General features: G+C 49.4%; 1 protein-coding gene across 4 annotated transcripts in view; it reads right to left on the bottom strand.

Moving 5' to 3' along the window:
• Nucleotides 1-238: 238 nt before the first annotated feature.
• The window catches only part of Ezh1 (enhancer of zeste 1 polycomb repressive complex 2 subunit), a 36,638-nt gene continuing 24,085 nt past the window's right edge, over nt 239-12,791 (bottom strand). For 3 of the 4 annotated variants that reach the window (XM_075990668.1, XM_075990670.1, XM_075990672.1), the window contains exons 11-21: nt 10,798-10,978; nt 10,141-10,337; nt 9,159-9,250; nt 8,004-8,044; nt 7,345-7,470; nt 4,735-4,913; nt 4,131-4,226; nt 3,711-3,792; nt 2,995-3,075; nt 2,378-2,462; nt 239-2,159 (exon numbers count right to left, since the gene is read on the bottom strand). In XM_075990668.1, the coding sequence (XP_075846783.1) occupies nt 2,099-2,159; nt 2,378-2,462; nt 2,995-3,075; nt 3,711-3,792; nt 4,131-4,226; nt 4,735-4,913; nt 7,345-7,470; nt 8,004-8,044; nt 9,159-9,250; nt 10,141-10,337; nt 10,798-10,978 (1,221 nt within the window). In that variant the 3' untranslated portion in view covers nt 239-2,098. The remainder of the gene's footprint in view (nt 2,160-2,377; nt 2,463-2,994; nt 3,076-3,710; nt 3,793-4,130; nt 4,227-4,734; nt 4,914-7,344; nt 7,471-8,003; nt 8,045-9,158; nt 9,251-10,140; nt 10,338-10,797; nt 10,979-12,791) is intronic. The other variant, XM_075990671.1, reaches the window with a different exon arrangement.

The raw sequence follows: 12,791 nt of genomic DNA, 5'->3' as shown, positions 1-12,791 counted from the left end.
GCAAGTGGATCTGAGTTCTAGGCCAGCCTGGTCTACAGAGCAAGTTCCAGGACAGCCAAGGCTTCATAGAGAGACCCTGTCCCTAAAAACAAAAAACCAAGCCGAGGTGGCTTCACCCTCCTAGTCCCCTAGACCTCAGACGATGGTGGGGATGGGGAGCTGAAGTTTCTGCCCATCTGCTGCCATGCCACCACCTCTGACCCTTCCCGCCCAAGAACACAGGACACACTTGCCAAAGTGGATTCTAACACTTTATTAGATAAGAGGTCACAAGCCACAGGACTTTAAAGTGCAAGAAATTCCCTGGCAATAAAGCCACATGTACACCAGCTCCCCACCTGTCCACACCACCTCTCTGGATCCGTCATCTTATGTGAGGTGGGGCAGAGGTCGGGAGGAGGGTTGGGACCCGTCATTAAAACAGAGGACAGCAGGGACCAAGAACAGCGGCTGGAGGAGCAGAGTATTAGGGGCTGCCAGTGATGCTTGCTGAGGGAAGGCTCAGGGCAGTCTAGAACCGACATGTTATAAAACATTCTTTATGGTTAGGCCCTTGTCCACCTGTCTCTGGTTTCCCCAAAGAAAGAGTGAGTAATTCAGAGCCTCCAGTTGGGCTCGAGGGTATCCCTGATACACATAACAGACACAAACCACCGGCAGATGCCAGTTTCAGAACTGTGGTGTGCACTGGCCCAACTGCAGGGTGGGGAGAGGCTACTGTCAGGAGCTGTTGGGTGTGTGCTGAGTGTGAGGTACATGTGCCTACCAGTGTGGTGAGGGAGTGTGTGTGTGCACAAGCATGCATGTCCCATGCAATTCCCTAAGAGGCAGTATGGCCAAAGGGAGCCTGGCTTCTTTGGTGGGACAAGCACTGTGGGGTGGGGAGAGGGGAGTGGTCAGCAAGAACCATGGGAAAAGCTCTGGTTCTAACTCCCAGAACAACGCCCCTGTTCTAGCACACCAGACCCAAGGCAGCTGGGTCTACAGTTTCGGTTCTTGTGTCAATCAGCTCCTCCTGCCTCTCACAGGTGAGACAGAACTGGAGAATCTTCCACTCTCCTCTTCCTCCTTCAGAGGTGGGATTTGGGCAGGAACCCCAGAGACCTTGGCTCAAACTCCATTCCAATCTACAGACCTTCTAAGAGAAAGTTAAAGTGCTTTGTTCTGCATGGATCTCAGAGAGAACGGTAGTCTGCCTGCACTGTGATTCCCTGCTCAATGTGCTGCAGAACCCCCACATCTTCCAACACCCCACCAGCAGCTATACAGACAGTAAACCACACAGTGACCTCTCCTCTCTAGTCTAGACCCAGCTACCCTGAAGAAAGGACCTAGCTTTGAGGGATGGAAGGGCCTGAGGACAAGTGCAGCTTAGTGACCAGAGTGCTTACTCCCAGCCAGACTCAGCCCATGCTCAGCAGCCTAGGCCTGCTACCACTGAGCTGGAACTTTGGAAGGAGCTGGGTCACTGCCGCCTACTGCTGAGTCTGATGATGCCCTGCTACCCCACAGTCTATGAGACAGGTCTTTCCAAGCCTCCGGGGCCAGGGCTCTGACTGGCTCCCCCTCTGTCCACAGGAGGGTGGCACTTAGCTTTCCCTCCTGCAGTCTTCAATTTCTGCTTTGATGTCACAGGGACACGTTTCCCTCTGAGTTCTGTCTGTAATGTCTGTCAGGCTCACCTCTAACCCTGAGCGCCTACAGGCTCCAGGGACCTGGCTTCACTTAGCAATGCCTGAGAGCCAGGGACACAAGCACTCCTGACTGGGAAAGCTAAAATGGCAGTGCTGGTTGGTTCCTGAGGCCCACAGTTTGGGAGCTGAGGAGAAATCAAGCATCGCTATCCACCCCAGCCCTTGGCCTCCTCTGATCTGGAGGGGCAGCTTCTCTCATCTGAACTCCCCTGGGAGACCAGGTCTTCTCCGCCTGCTTCCCTTCGCACTGAGGCTGTGTGTCTCCTTGGAATACAGTGGAGGCCTAGTTACAGGAGTGGGTGGGGTTCTCAGCATGGAAGACATTGCAGGAGCTGGAGCAGCAGTGGTGTGTGCCTGAAGTCAAGACAGCGCTGCTACCACAGCACTGCCAGAGGGCCCAGGGGCTAGAAGACGTCGGTCTCCCGCTCGATGCCCACATACTTGAGGGCATCAGCTTGGCTGTACCTATCCCAGAGCAAGGAGGAGGAACTAGTTACTCTGTGGTTGGTAAGATGGGGTCCCCTCCTGTTTCACTTCCTCCCAATTCCTAGCAGCCGTTTGTAATGCTCCTGGTCCTGAGGCAGACACTGTCAAGTACAGAGCCTCTCCTCCACCCACTGGAGCGGCTCTAAACCCCACAGCAATCCTAACAGCCACTCCTGCCTCAATCCCAACCACCTCACCTATAATCAAAGAAGAGCTCTTCACCAGCCTGAATTGCTCTCTTGGCAAAGATCCCAATGCGGTGATCTCCGTTCACCATGACCACTGCAGAGGAGAGACAGAGCACTACAAGCCTGTGCTTAGGATTCTGTGCTGACTCTCTCCAAATTCCCAGTAGAATTAAATGGAAGTAGAATGTAATCATGGCAGCACCTGTCTCTCTGCTTTTGAATCTGCTATTGTAGCCAGTGACTTTGGGGGAATAGTGATCTTTAAATCACGACTGTGGGAAAGCATTTTAAATGTAGTCAATGAAAAATCCAAAATACGAAAGTGGGATGTCAGCTGTCAATCATGAGCATCCTTGAAAAAACGTGAATGATGATGAGCCAGGAGGCAGGGGCTCAGGCCTTTAATCCTAGCACTCAGAAGAGAGGGCAGGCAGAGCTCTGAGTTTGAGGCCAGCCTGGTCTACAAAGCTAGTTCTAGGACATCCAGGGCTACATGAGAAATACTATCTCAACCAAACAAACAACAACAAAAAACCAAAAATCAATGAGTTGAATGATGGATAAAAATGATAGTGCATGAGGTATATAGCCCACCCCACTTCCTAGGCTACAGAAGACTCACTCACCTTTGGCATAACAGTTGGGGTTCACTGAATGGTTTGCAAAGCGAATTTTGTTTCCTTTCCGGGTAGCATCCACTACAAAATCTACATGACATAAGTCAAAAGAACATCATGAGTGTCCCAGGAAACTCTACACTTCTGTTCTTCTGGGGGGACGGACAGTCAAGTCTGTGGCCCAGGGTGGCCTAGAGCAGATGGCATAATCCAATGCCTTAGCCTCCCTAGTGCTGTGATTACAGGCAAGTGCCATTAGACCCGTTTTTGCTTGTCACCTGCAGCTCAGGCTGGCCTCAAATTTGTGATATTTCTTTTGTCCCAGCCTCTTAAAGTGCTGGGAATACAGGTGTGACCCATGTGCCCGGCTTCAATTCCACACTTCTTTAGCTCTAGTTTAAAGTCAGTTAAGTGGTAACAGAAACAATTTAGTCCAATGGGAATGTGAAGCCCAGAATAGCAACAGGAGATGGGACAAGCACATGGCCTGCCTCCTCTCTCCCACCTACTGGGTAGGGTAACTTCTCAAGTGGAAGCGCCCTGTGTTCCCATTCCAAGTACAACTCAGAAATGAACCAGAGCCTATGGGCCTTCCAAGTTCAACCACAGCTTGAAGTATGTGTTGGCCAGACTCAGCCTGACCTGAACCTGGAAGAGAGCAGAGGCTGCTTGCTGTAAAGGCTTGCACACGATCACTTTGGTATAAAAGGGAGGCCATGTCATACCATTGTTGAGGTTGAAGAGGAAGCTGGACATATATTTATCATAGACCTTCCCTCGCCGATCAGCCTCATCCTGAGAGATGAGCTGGAGGAGTAGACAAGGAACAAGAGGATGTCAGGCTGCCTGCTCAAGGTATACCTGTCTGAGCTGGGAGAGGCAGTGGGGGACAGCAAGTCAGGCCACACTAGGCCTATCTCCACCCAGGCTGGCCAGGTGAAGGTTGGGGAGAGCCAGACACCAGTGCTTGACAAACCGTGGTTTGTTTCAGGACTGCAATCAGTTCTGTGGGATCCCGAGAGGCCACATGAAGATTGGGCTGAGTTATTTAGAGATTAATTCACAGAGCCTAACCCACAGAAAATCCGAGAGCGTCTTGTCAGCCCCTTCCCAGTAAGAATGTGGGCTGAACCTGGAGCACTCACCTCACCACAATATTCAGAAATGAATTCATTCTTCTGCACAGACTCCTTGATGAAGGTGCCCCATCCGGCCACATCAGAAGGGGCCAGCAGCAGGTGCTGGGGGAGAGGGAGGCAAGCCTTAGACGACAGGGCGGGTGAGTGGGTGCGAGCGCTGCGTGTGCACGTGTGTGACGGGGGTGGGTGGAAAGAACTACCAACTGCCGGGGGACCTGAGAACAGAGCCGGTCCACACCATTCTGCTCTTGGGGGTAAAAAACAGGAAGCACAAGTGGTAAAGGAAACAGGACACTTTCTTCCTCTTCCTTGGGGACCTCCCGGGCTGAGTCCCGGCATACACTGCAATGTAGGAGGTAGAAGGGGCAACGCTGGGGCTGGGAGTGCAGTCCAATGGTAAAATGCAAAGTCTTACACCAGAATGCGAGCATCCACAGCGCATACCGCTCTGCTCCTTTTGGTAGGATGGAAAAGTTGATTAATCTGGCCACTGACCGAATCTGTCAAGCACTTTCACATACAAACACCCTGAGGAGCCAATGGGACAAGGACACCTGGGACCATTTCCTCTTTCCCACTGTGGTGATCTTGACCCAAGAAAAGACCTCACCTTTTTGAGGCCACGCTGGATGCTGCAGTTTTTGCAAGACACCACCTTGCAGTCCCAGTGCTCTGAGGCTCCACAGGTGAGGCACAAGTCAGGGTCACACTCCCGCACTGCCAGATAGCAAGGACACTGCTTGGTATTGCACTGAGTCTTACAGCGACAACCGGGAAAACGGTTCTGGCCTGAGTGGGGAGAGGGGGTCGGTTAGGAAGGAGGCCGGACTCGGGGACAGCAGAGAAGTAAATGTGACATGTTCAAGACTGTTGGCAATCTGGCCTTCACCCCAGACAATGAAGTACCTCCTTCAGGGCTCAGGAGATGGTTTGATTGGTAAAGTTCTTGCCATGTAAACATGAAAAAGAGAATCTGATCCACAGAACCCACATACAAAAGCCAGGCATGGCAACACCTATGCGCTTGTAACCCCAGTGCTGGGAAGCCAGCGACAGTGGATTCCTGGAGCTCACTAACCAGACAGCCTTACCCTAATAAGCAAGCCCTTAGCTCCTGTGAGAGATCCCACCAGTTAAGTGGCTCCTGAGGAATGACCCCAAGGCTGACCTCTGGCCGCACATGCACATACATGCACACGCACCAGCGTACTCACACAGATATACGCACTATGAACTAATTCCCAACATTCAGGCCCAACAGACAATAGAGCAGGTGTGACTATTTGGTGTCACCTGGAGATTCCCCAACAGGGTTCCCCTCTCATTCCTGTTGACAGAATTTAAAAGCAAGGTGGAGAGAACCCCAGAGAAAATGAAATCAGTGCTTTTCACAGTAAATCCTCATCAAAACAAGTATCATTTTGAGAAGCGAATGCATCCGCTCTGCGCCGCCCTCCATCCGCAGCCCTCCCCAGCACTGGCACTTTATCTGCTGTGGCTAAGATCATTATCTGTTCCCTGTGTGGTGACAATCACAGCCTGCCTGGGCCCGGCCTTGTGCAAGCCCAGAGGCTGCCATCAACTGCACAGCCCGAAGCAGGAAAGGCAAGTACTTTTCTGCTGACCCCCGACTCCTGTCTCTTACCAGATAATATGTAAGCATGTATATGTGTACACAATTATTTTTTAGATTTATACATAAAATATAATACACACACAGACTTATTTATATTTTATGAGTGTATGTGTATGCCTGCTTTTTTTTTTTTGGTTTGTTTTTGTTTTGATAGGGTTTTTCTGTGAGACAGTCCTGGCTGTCCTGGAACTTGCTCTGTAGACCAGACTGGCCTTGAATGCAGAGATCCACCTGCCTCTAACTCCTGAATGCTGGGATTAGAGGTGTGTGCCTGCTTATGTATGTGCAACACATGCATGCAGTATCCATAGAGGCCAGAAGGTGGCGTTTGATTCCCCCTAAGCTATAGTTATAGGTAGCTGTGACAGTGCTAGGAACAGAACCCAGGTTTTCTGCTTTTAACTGCTGAGACATCTCTCCAGCCCCTTTTCTCTAGTTTTCTCTTTTGAGGTGGGGTTTTAGTCTAGATTCAAGCAATCCACCTGCCTCTTTCTCCCAAGGCTAGGTAATACCGTATCCACCTAAACAAATCTGGAGGTGGTGGGGGTTGTTGAAATATGGTTTCATTAGTAGTGCAGGTTGGTCTTGAACTCTGCTCCTCCTGCCTCAGATTCCTACAGTGGCGTTCCAGACCTAGTTAGTTACACACTACCACACTCAACCCATATAACCTTTTTTTTCCACTTTTATTTTCATTTATGTATGTGTGTATGTCAAGTGTGTGTGGATGCCCGAGGATAGAAGGTGTCAGATTTTCAGGAGACAAAATTACAGGTGGTTGTGAGCTGCCTGACATGGATGCTGGGAGCCAAACTCAGGTCCTCTGGAAGAGCAGAAAGTGCTCTTAACCACTGAGCCACCTCTCCAGCCCCAACACTTTTAAAAACAGCATCCTAAAGAGGAGACTGTGAGTGCACCTTAGGAAAGCTTCTGCTTCACTTCTCCCCAGAAGGAGACGACTTTCTAGAATCCCTGACTTTCACAGCTGGAAAGGTGGCACATACCTGTAATCTCAGCTATCTAAGCAGTGGACAAAGGAAAATACAGAAAGGAGTAGGGGAGGGAGAGGGAGGAGAGACTTTGTAAGCCTAGAACTTGGGTGCTTTTATAAAGTAGAAAAGGGGTTCAAGGCCAGCCTGGTCTACGTAGTGAGAACTTGTCTGAAAATTGAAATCATCACTGCGATGGCTGCATTCCCTGATGTGAGCTCTGCCTGGCAACTGTGGTCAGCAGCAGGGGAACTGACTGCTCCTCCAGCACCCACACAGTGGCTCACGATGGTCTATGACTCCAGTTCTAGGGAATCTGACTCCCTTTTCTGACCTCCTTGGACAACAGGTATGCCCACAGTGCAGACATACATGCAGGCAAAACACTTATATACATAAAATAATAAAATAATGTTTTAAAATTAAAAATAGTACCAACCAATCCCCACAACTATTCCAGATGGCTCACACCTCCCTTCCCTGTGGGATGCCTGAAGCACAGCAAAGGTCTACAGGCAGCTACGGGGCAGGAGGGAGCCTGGGCACTCAAAGGCCACCACTTTGGTAGATGATGGTGAAAGCAGGGTGCTCTTACAGTCTGGGCTGCACTGGCAGAACTTCTCACAGAAATTCTGGGTCATGATGCAGGGGCAGGTGCTGTCACAGGGACGGTCCGGGTGGTCACAGGGTTGGTAGTTATACACCTGTGTAGAAGAGTTATCTAGAAGAGAGTAGAGAAGGACACTGTGACTAGGCTCCCTTGATGCTCTACCCTCCAAATGTTCCAGTGCCTCAAGTCAAACGTGACCTTGGGCACACTAAGCACCCTGAGGACCAGTACACAAACATCTGCTTTGAGGGCAGGGTATGGAGATGGCCTGCGATAACAAGGTACCTACTCTAAACATGAAAAGAGGTCTGGCCCTGGCAAACAGCACACTAGGAAACTCAGAGACCACAAGGCCGTAAGTTTATCTCCTGAGAGGGTATCTCAGCTGTAGCCACTGGCTCAGCCCTTGAGATGCTGCAAAGAAATCTACAATCTGCAGAAGCAGCCAGGGTCAACTGGAGAGCTATAGGTGTGGCAAGGTGATAACCACAGGGTGAGGTCTCAGTCTGAACTTGGTGTGTGTGCGCGCACGCGCGCTTGTATGCTCGTGCATGTACACATGCAGGATGAAGCCCATCACCCTCAACATGCTAATCACATACTCTACTCTGATCTATCCCCTACCTTTCTTCAACTGAACTTACCTTTCTTCAGCTGAATTTTTCTGCAGTGTGCGGCCCACAACCTAGGAGAAAGAGAGCCAGGATAGGTTTGCGTCGTTGTCTTCTGGAGATGCAGACAAATGACAGGTGCCCTGCTCTGCGGGACAGTCTGACAACTGCAAGGTACCTTTCTAGAGTTCCTTAGCAGGAGGCACCTACCCTGGTATGCAGAATCTAGAGCCCGTCTAACAAAGCGAAACTCACAAAAGTAGTCTTTTATCACACCATTGCTTCTTCCTCTTCCTGCCTTCTCCCCTTTGCTAGGCAGAGCTCTAAGCTGCCAGATGGGAAAGCCTTTCAGTGAGAAAACTGACAGGGAAGAAGGACAGGACTTCCTTTGCAGCTGATGCTAGAGTCACCCCCTTTCTCTGGTTGGTAATACACATCAGGGAACCCAGCCATCAGAGTGATGATTTCATTTTTCAGACAAGTTCTCACTGTGTAGACCGGCTGGCCTTGAACTCACAGAGGCAGATCTGCCTCTTCCTCTCAAGGACTGGAATTAACCGTGCACAGCTATTAATTTCCTTTAACTTCCAATCAATAAACACAGTAATGTAACTCTGAAAAATAACACGTATAAATATATAAAGAAAAGGAACAAGCCAGGGGATGGGGGCACACACCTTTAATCCCAGAACTTGTGAGGCAGAAGCAGGTGGATCTCAGTGAGTTCAAAGTCAGCTGGGTCTACAAACTGAGTTCCAGGATAGCCAGGGCTACACAGAGAAATCCTGTCTCAGAAAACAAGCAAACAAACAACAAAAAACAAAACAAAAAGAAAAAAAGAAAAGGAACAAATTCCTCAAAGCTGATAAGTGGGGATGATGGTCAATGCCCGAGAAGGGGAAACAATTTTAGTGTAGAGCTATAGCCCCCACGTCCTACTGGCAAGAAACTCAGAAGAAAAGTCAGACAGCTAGCTCAAGAGTCCTCAGCGTGGGCAACAGGGAGGGGATGGCCCTAGTCACAGATCCTCAGGGAGTGCTGAGGACACTGGCTGCCATCTGAGTGTCCCGACAGGATGGGTGGGCTCTGCCGAGTGCAGTGAGTGGCAAGAGGGGGGCAAGGGCGGCACCGAGGGGAGGAAAGCAGACCACAGACAACCCGGCCAGAAGAGTTCGTTGTCAGCCTTGCCTGTGTTTCCTTTTCTTCTTCTGGGAAGGGTTCATGAGCTCATCTGTTGGCAGTTTCAGGATAAGGGCCTCCTTGACTGCAAACTGAAAGACCTGGAAGAGAAACCAACCGGACCTGTCACACTGCTGGGGCAGGTGACTGGGCAGGTGCTGGGCTTGTGAAGGATCTGGGCTTCACAAACAGCTAACGGGGCATCTTTTTAGTCAGGGAGAAACAGGGTGCGGCTGGGGTCCCTGGCTCTGAAGGTTTACTTAGATCAGGAGGCAGAATTACTAAACACAGCACTGCTGCCCACCATCACTGGTTTCCATCCTCCACTGCAGGTGCCGAGTGCGGCCTGATGGGAAGGGTGTTCCTGGGCTAAGCACTAGCTCCCTCTGTTGGCAGAAAGGTAGCAGACCCCTGGCTGTTCATCACGGCAGCACCTCAGCAAGGCTTCATTCTTTATAGCATTTTTGCTTCCTCTCCCTGTCTTCTCTATTTATCCCCTTTTGGGCTATGGAGCCTTCTGATATCCTGCAAAAACTATAAACAGTACCAGGAAAAAACATTCCTTTAAAAACACATAAATTCTACAGACTTTTAGGTTAAGGAACCTGTGCTGTGGGGTGGCAGGATGGCTCAACAGAAAAAGCTATTGCCAGGCAACGGTGATGACCCGAATTCAGTCCACAGATCCCATTGTTTAAGGAAAGGACCAGCTCCCAAAAACTGTTCTCTGCCCTCCAAGAACTGCTACGGCACGTGCACACCACACACACACACACACACACACACACACACACACACACACACACACACGGCACAGGGCAAGGAAGAAAGCAGATGGTTTGTGATCGAGGCCTCTCCATGATCTAGAAGGAGACGTGTACAAGACACTGAACCAAGACCTTTCTGTCTGGACACAGCCTGCTAAGATGGGAGAGGAGATTGGCAGGGAGAAAGAAGGGCCCACATCCACCCTGCTGCTCCCAGGAAGTACCTGCTTGCATGTCTTTGTCCCCAGAAGCCTAGCTATTGAGCAGAAGTTGTTGAAGTAGGTGCCATGGAAGACTCGGAAAAGAGATTCTTCAGCCCCAGTCCACTCCACAGGCTCAGAGGGGGCTTCCACAACACAGAGCTGAGGTGGGGCTGGACTGGCTTTCTGTTTTGTGGGGGTCTGACAGCGAGAGTTAGCCTCTGGGCAAGGGAGAGAAACATAACCGTTTGGAACGCAGCTGTTGGCCCTGGGCCGGAGCACGTCACTCTAATCGGAATGGAAACATTGGCCGTTCCACTCAATCCAGACAGTCAGCAGGGTCACAACAAGTTTGAAGCTAGCCTGGCCTACACAATGTCAGCGTGCTCACACTTCTGTGTGTGTGTGTGTCTCTCTCACTTTCATTGCTTCCAGGTAAACCGGTAGAAAAGGAGTTTTTTTCTTTTTTGGTTTTTCAAGACAGGTTTTCTCTGTATAGTACTGGCTGTCCTGGAACTCGCTCTATAGACCAGGCTGGCCTCAAACTCAGAGATCCGCCTGCCTCTGCCTCCCGAGTGTTAGGATTAAAGGCATGTGTCACTACCACCACCCAGCAAGAATTAACAGTTTCTAAAAGGTATAAATATTAAGAGCTGGACATTGACCTGGACATCTGTTTACCTGAAGAGCTGGAGGCCCAGTCATTGCCTGTGTCCCTGTCACTGTCTCCTTCTTTAGTCTCAGCCATAGCAGAGGCAGATGTGTTGGAGCAGGACGCACTGACCACATGGTGCCTTCGCCGCCGGCGCCCAGAGCACTTGGACCGAGGGTTATGGAGCATGGCATACTCCTTTGCTCCTTCCTGTGGTGAACATATTACAGGTAGGAAATAGGGACAGGCCCAGGGTCTCCAGGCTGATGCCGCCATCACAAAGCTTCATCTGTAACGGAACTTTGGTTTTATCTGTGCCGTGTAAGTGTGAGCAGATTATGACGGTAGCCAAACATCCACAAACATGGAAACACACATTTTCACAAAAGAAGTGCCATAGAATCTTAAAAGATATAATCTATACATCTTCAGCTTTGAGTGATATATGAAATTCATTCACTGTTAGTCATATGGGATTTAAGAACATCTCCTGCAGATGAAACAAGGTCAGACGGAATGAAACCTGTTGAAACCTGCTCCATGTTCTAGGGTAGGTACAGGATTCAGGGCTCCTTTCCCTAGGCCACTGCTCTTCACATGTGACCACAAAGCCTCTGTTTCAGTAACACATGTGCAATCTCTGGATTAGAATGTAATCACGGTTTAATGTAGAAGCTTCTCCCTAAATCTACATGTGAGACTCTGAAGAATGCATAAACTATACCTCAGCTTTGTTGCTGAAGAAGGAGGGAGTACACTGCTGTGATACCACACACCTACCTACTCCATTAGGTCAAACACACAGCACTGGCTGCTTACATTCCAAGTCCTTCTCTTCCTCTTTTTTCCAGTGTTGGGACATGAAGTCAAGGCTTTGTACATGTATGCAAGTGTTCACCACTGAGATACATCCGAGCCCTATAAATAATTAGCCCAAAGTACTGCTTACCATAAATAAAACCAAGGCTACGGAGCTAACTTGATCAAACAAGGCAAGTGATGCTTGAGAGGAGAACAACTAAGTCCAGAATATGGATCATCTCACAAGAGAACTTCCAAGGGCGCCGGGTGGTGGCGCACACCTTTAATCCCAGGCAGAGGCAGGAGATCTCTGTGAGTTCAAGGCCAGCCTGGTCTTCAGAGGTAGGCAGATCTCTGGGAGTTTGAGGTCAGTGGCTTGCAGAATGAGTTCCCGGCCAGCACGGGAAACATAATGAGACCTTGTCTCAAAACAAACACGAAAAGAAGAAATGAATGATGGAATTATTTGAGGTAAAAACAATAAATAGCTAATAGCCAAATATGGTTTATGACCACAGATATGAGTCTGGAAATGAAATCTAAACAGACAGGCTAGGATGTGGCTCACTGGAAGAAATGTACGTAGTAAGGAGGATGCCTTGGACCTAACCCCTAAACTCCCCACACATATCTAGATAAAGATAGAAAAATACTTCATGTCCAGGAAGGTCTTTTTTGATTTCTTTATACGTTAAAAAAAAAGTTCTTTGAGAGCTGAGTGCAAGCCTGAAGTGGTGGTGACCCCAGCAGAGACAGAGAATCAGGACTTTCAGGGCTAGCCTCATCTACATGAGTCTAGAGCTACACAAAACACTGCCTCAGAAAACCAACTTTCCCTCACACCAACACTCCAAAAAAGGTGGAGGCATGGTGGTGCATGCCTGTAATTCCAGCATTTGGGAGGCTGAAGCAGGCTCCTGAGTTCAGGCCAGCCTGAGCCATATTTGAAACTAGTCTGAAAACAAAATGTTCTTAATAAAAAGCAAAACTGAGCTGGGAACAGCTCAGTGTTGGAGCACTTGCCTAGCAAGCATAGGATCCAAGTTCAATTCTCAGCACTGTAAAAAAAAAAAAAAAGGTGAAGAAAAAAAATTACAAGCATTGGTTTCTCTCCAGACTGCTTAAATCCTCTGCCTTCCACTGAAGCACTTGTTTAACAGACAAACAAGTGAGTTCTCAGCTAACACTCTGAAGCCTTGCTTTGGCTGGGCTAGACATCTTG

This window comes from Microtus pennsylvanicus, chromosome 11 (assembly GCF_037038515.1).
Source record: "Microtus pennsylvanicus isolate mMicPen1 chromosome 11, mMicPen1.hap1, whole genome shotgun sequence".
NCBI lineage: Eukaryota > Metazoa > Chordata > Mammalia > Rodentia > Cricetidae > Microtus > Microtus pennsylvanicus.
This window is presented reverse-complemented; position numbering and strand designations above follow the sequence as displayed.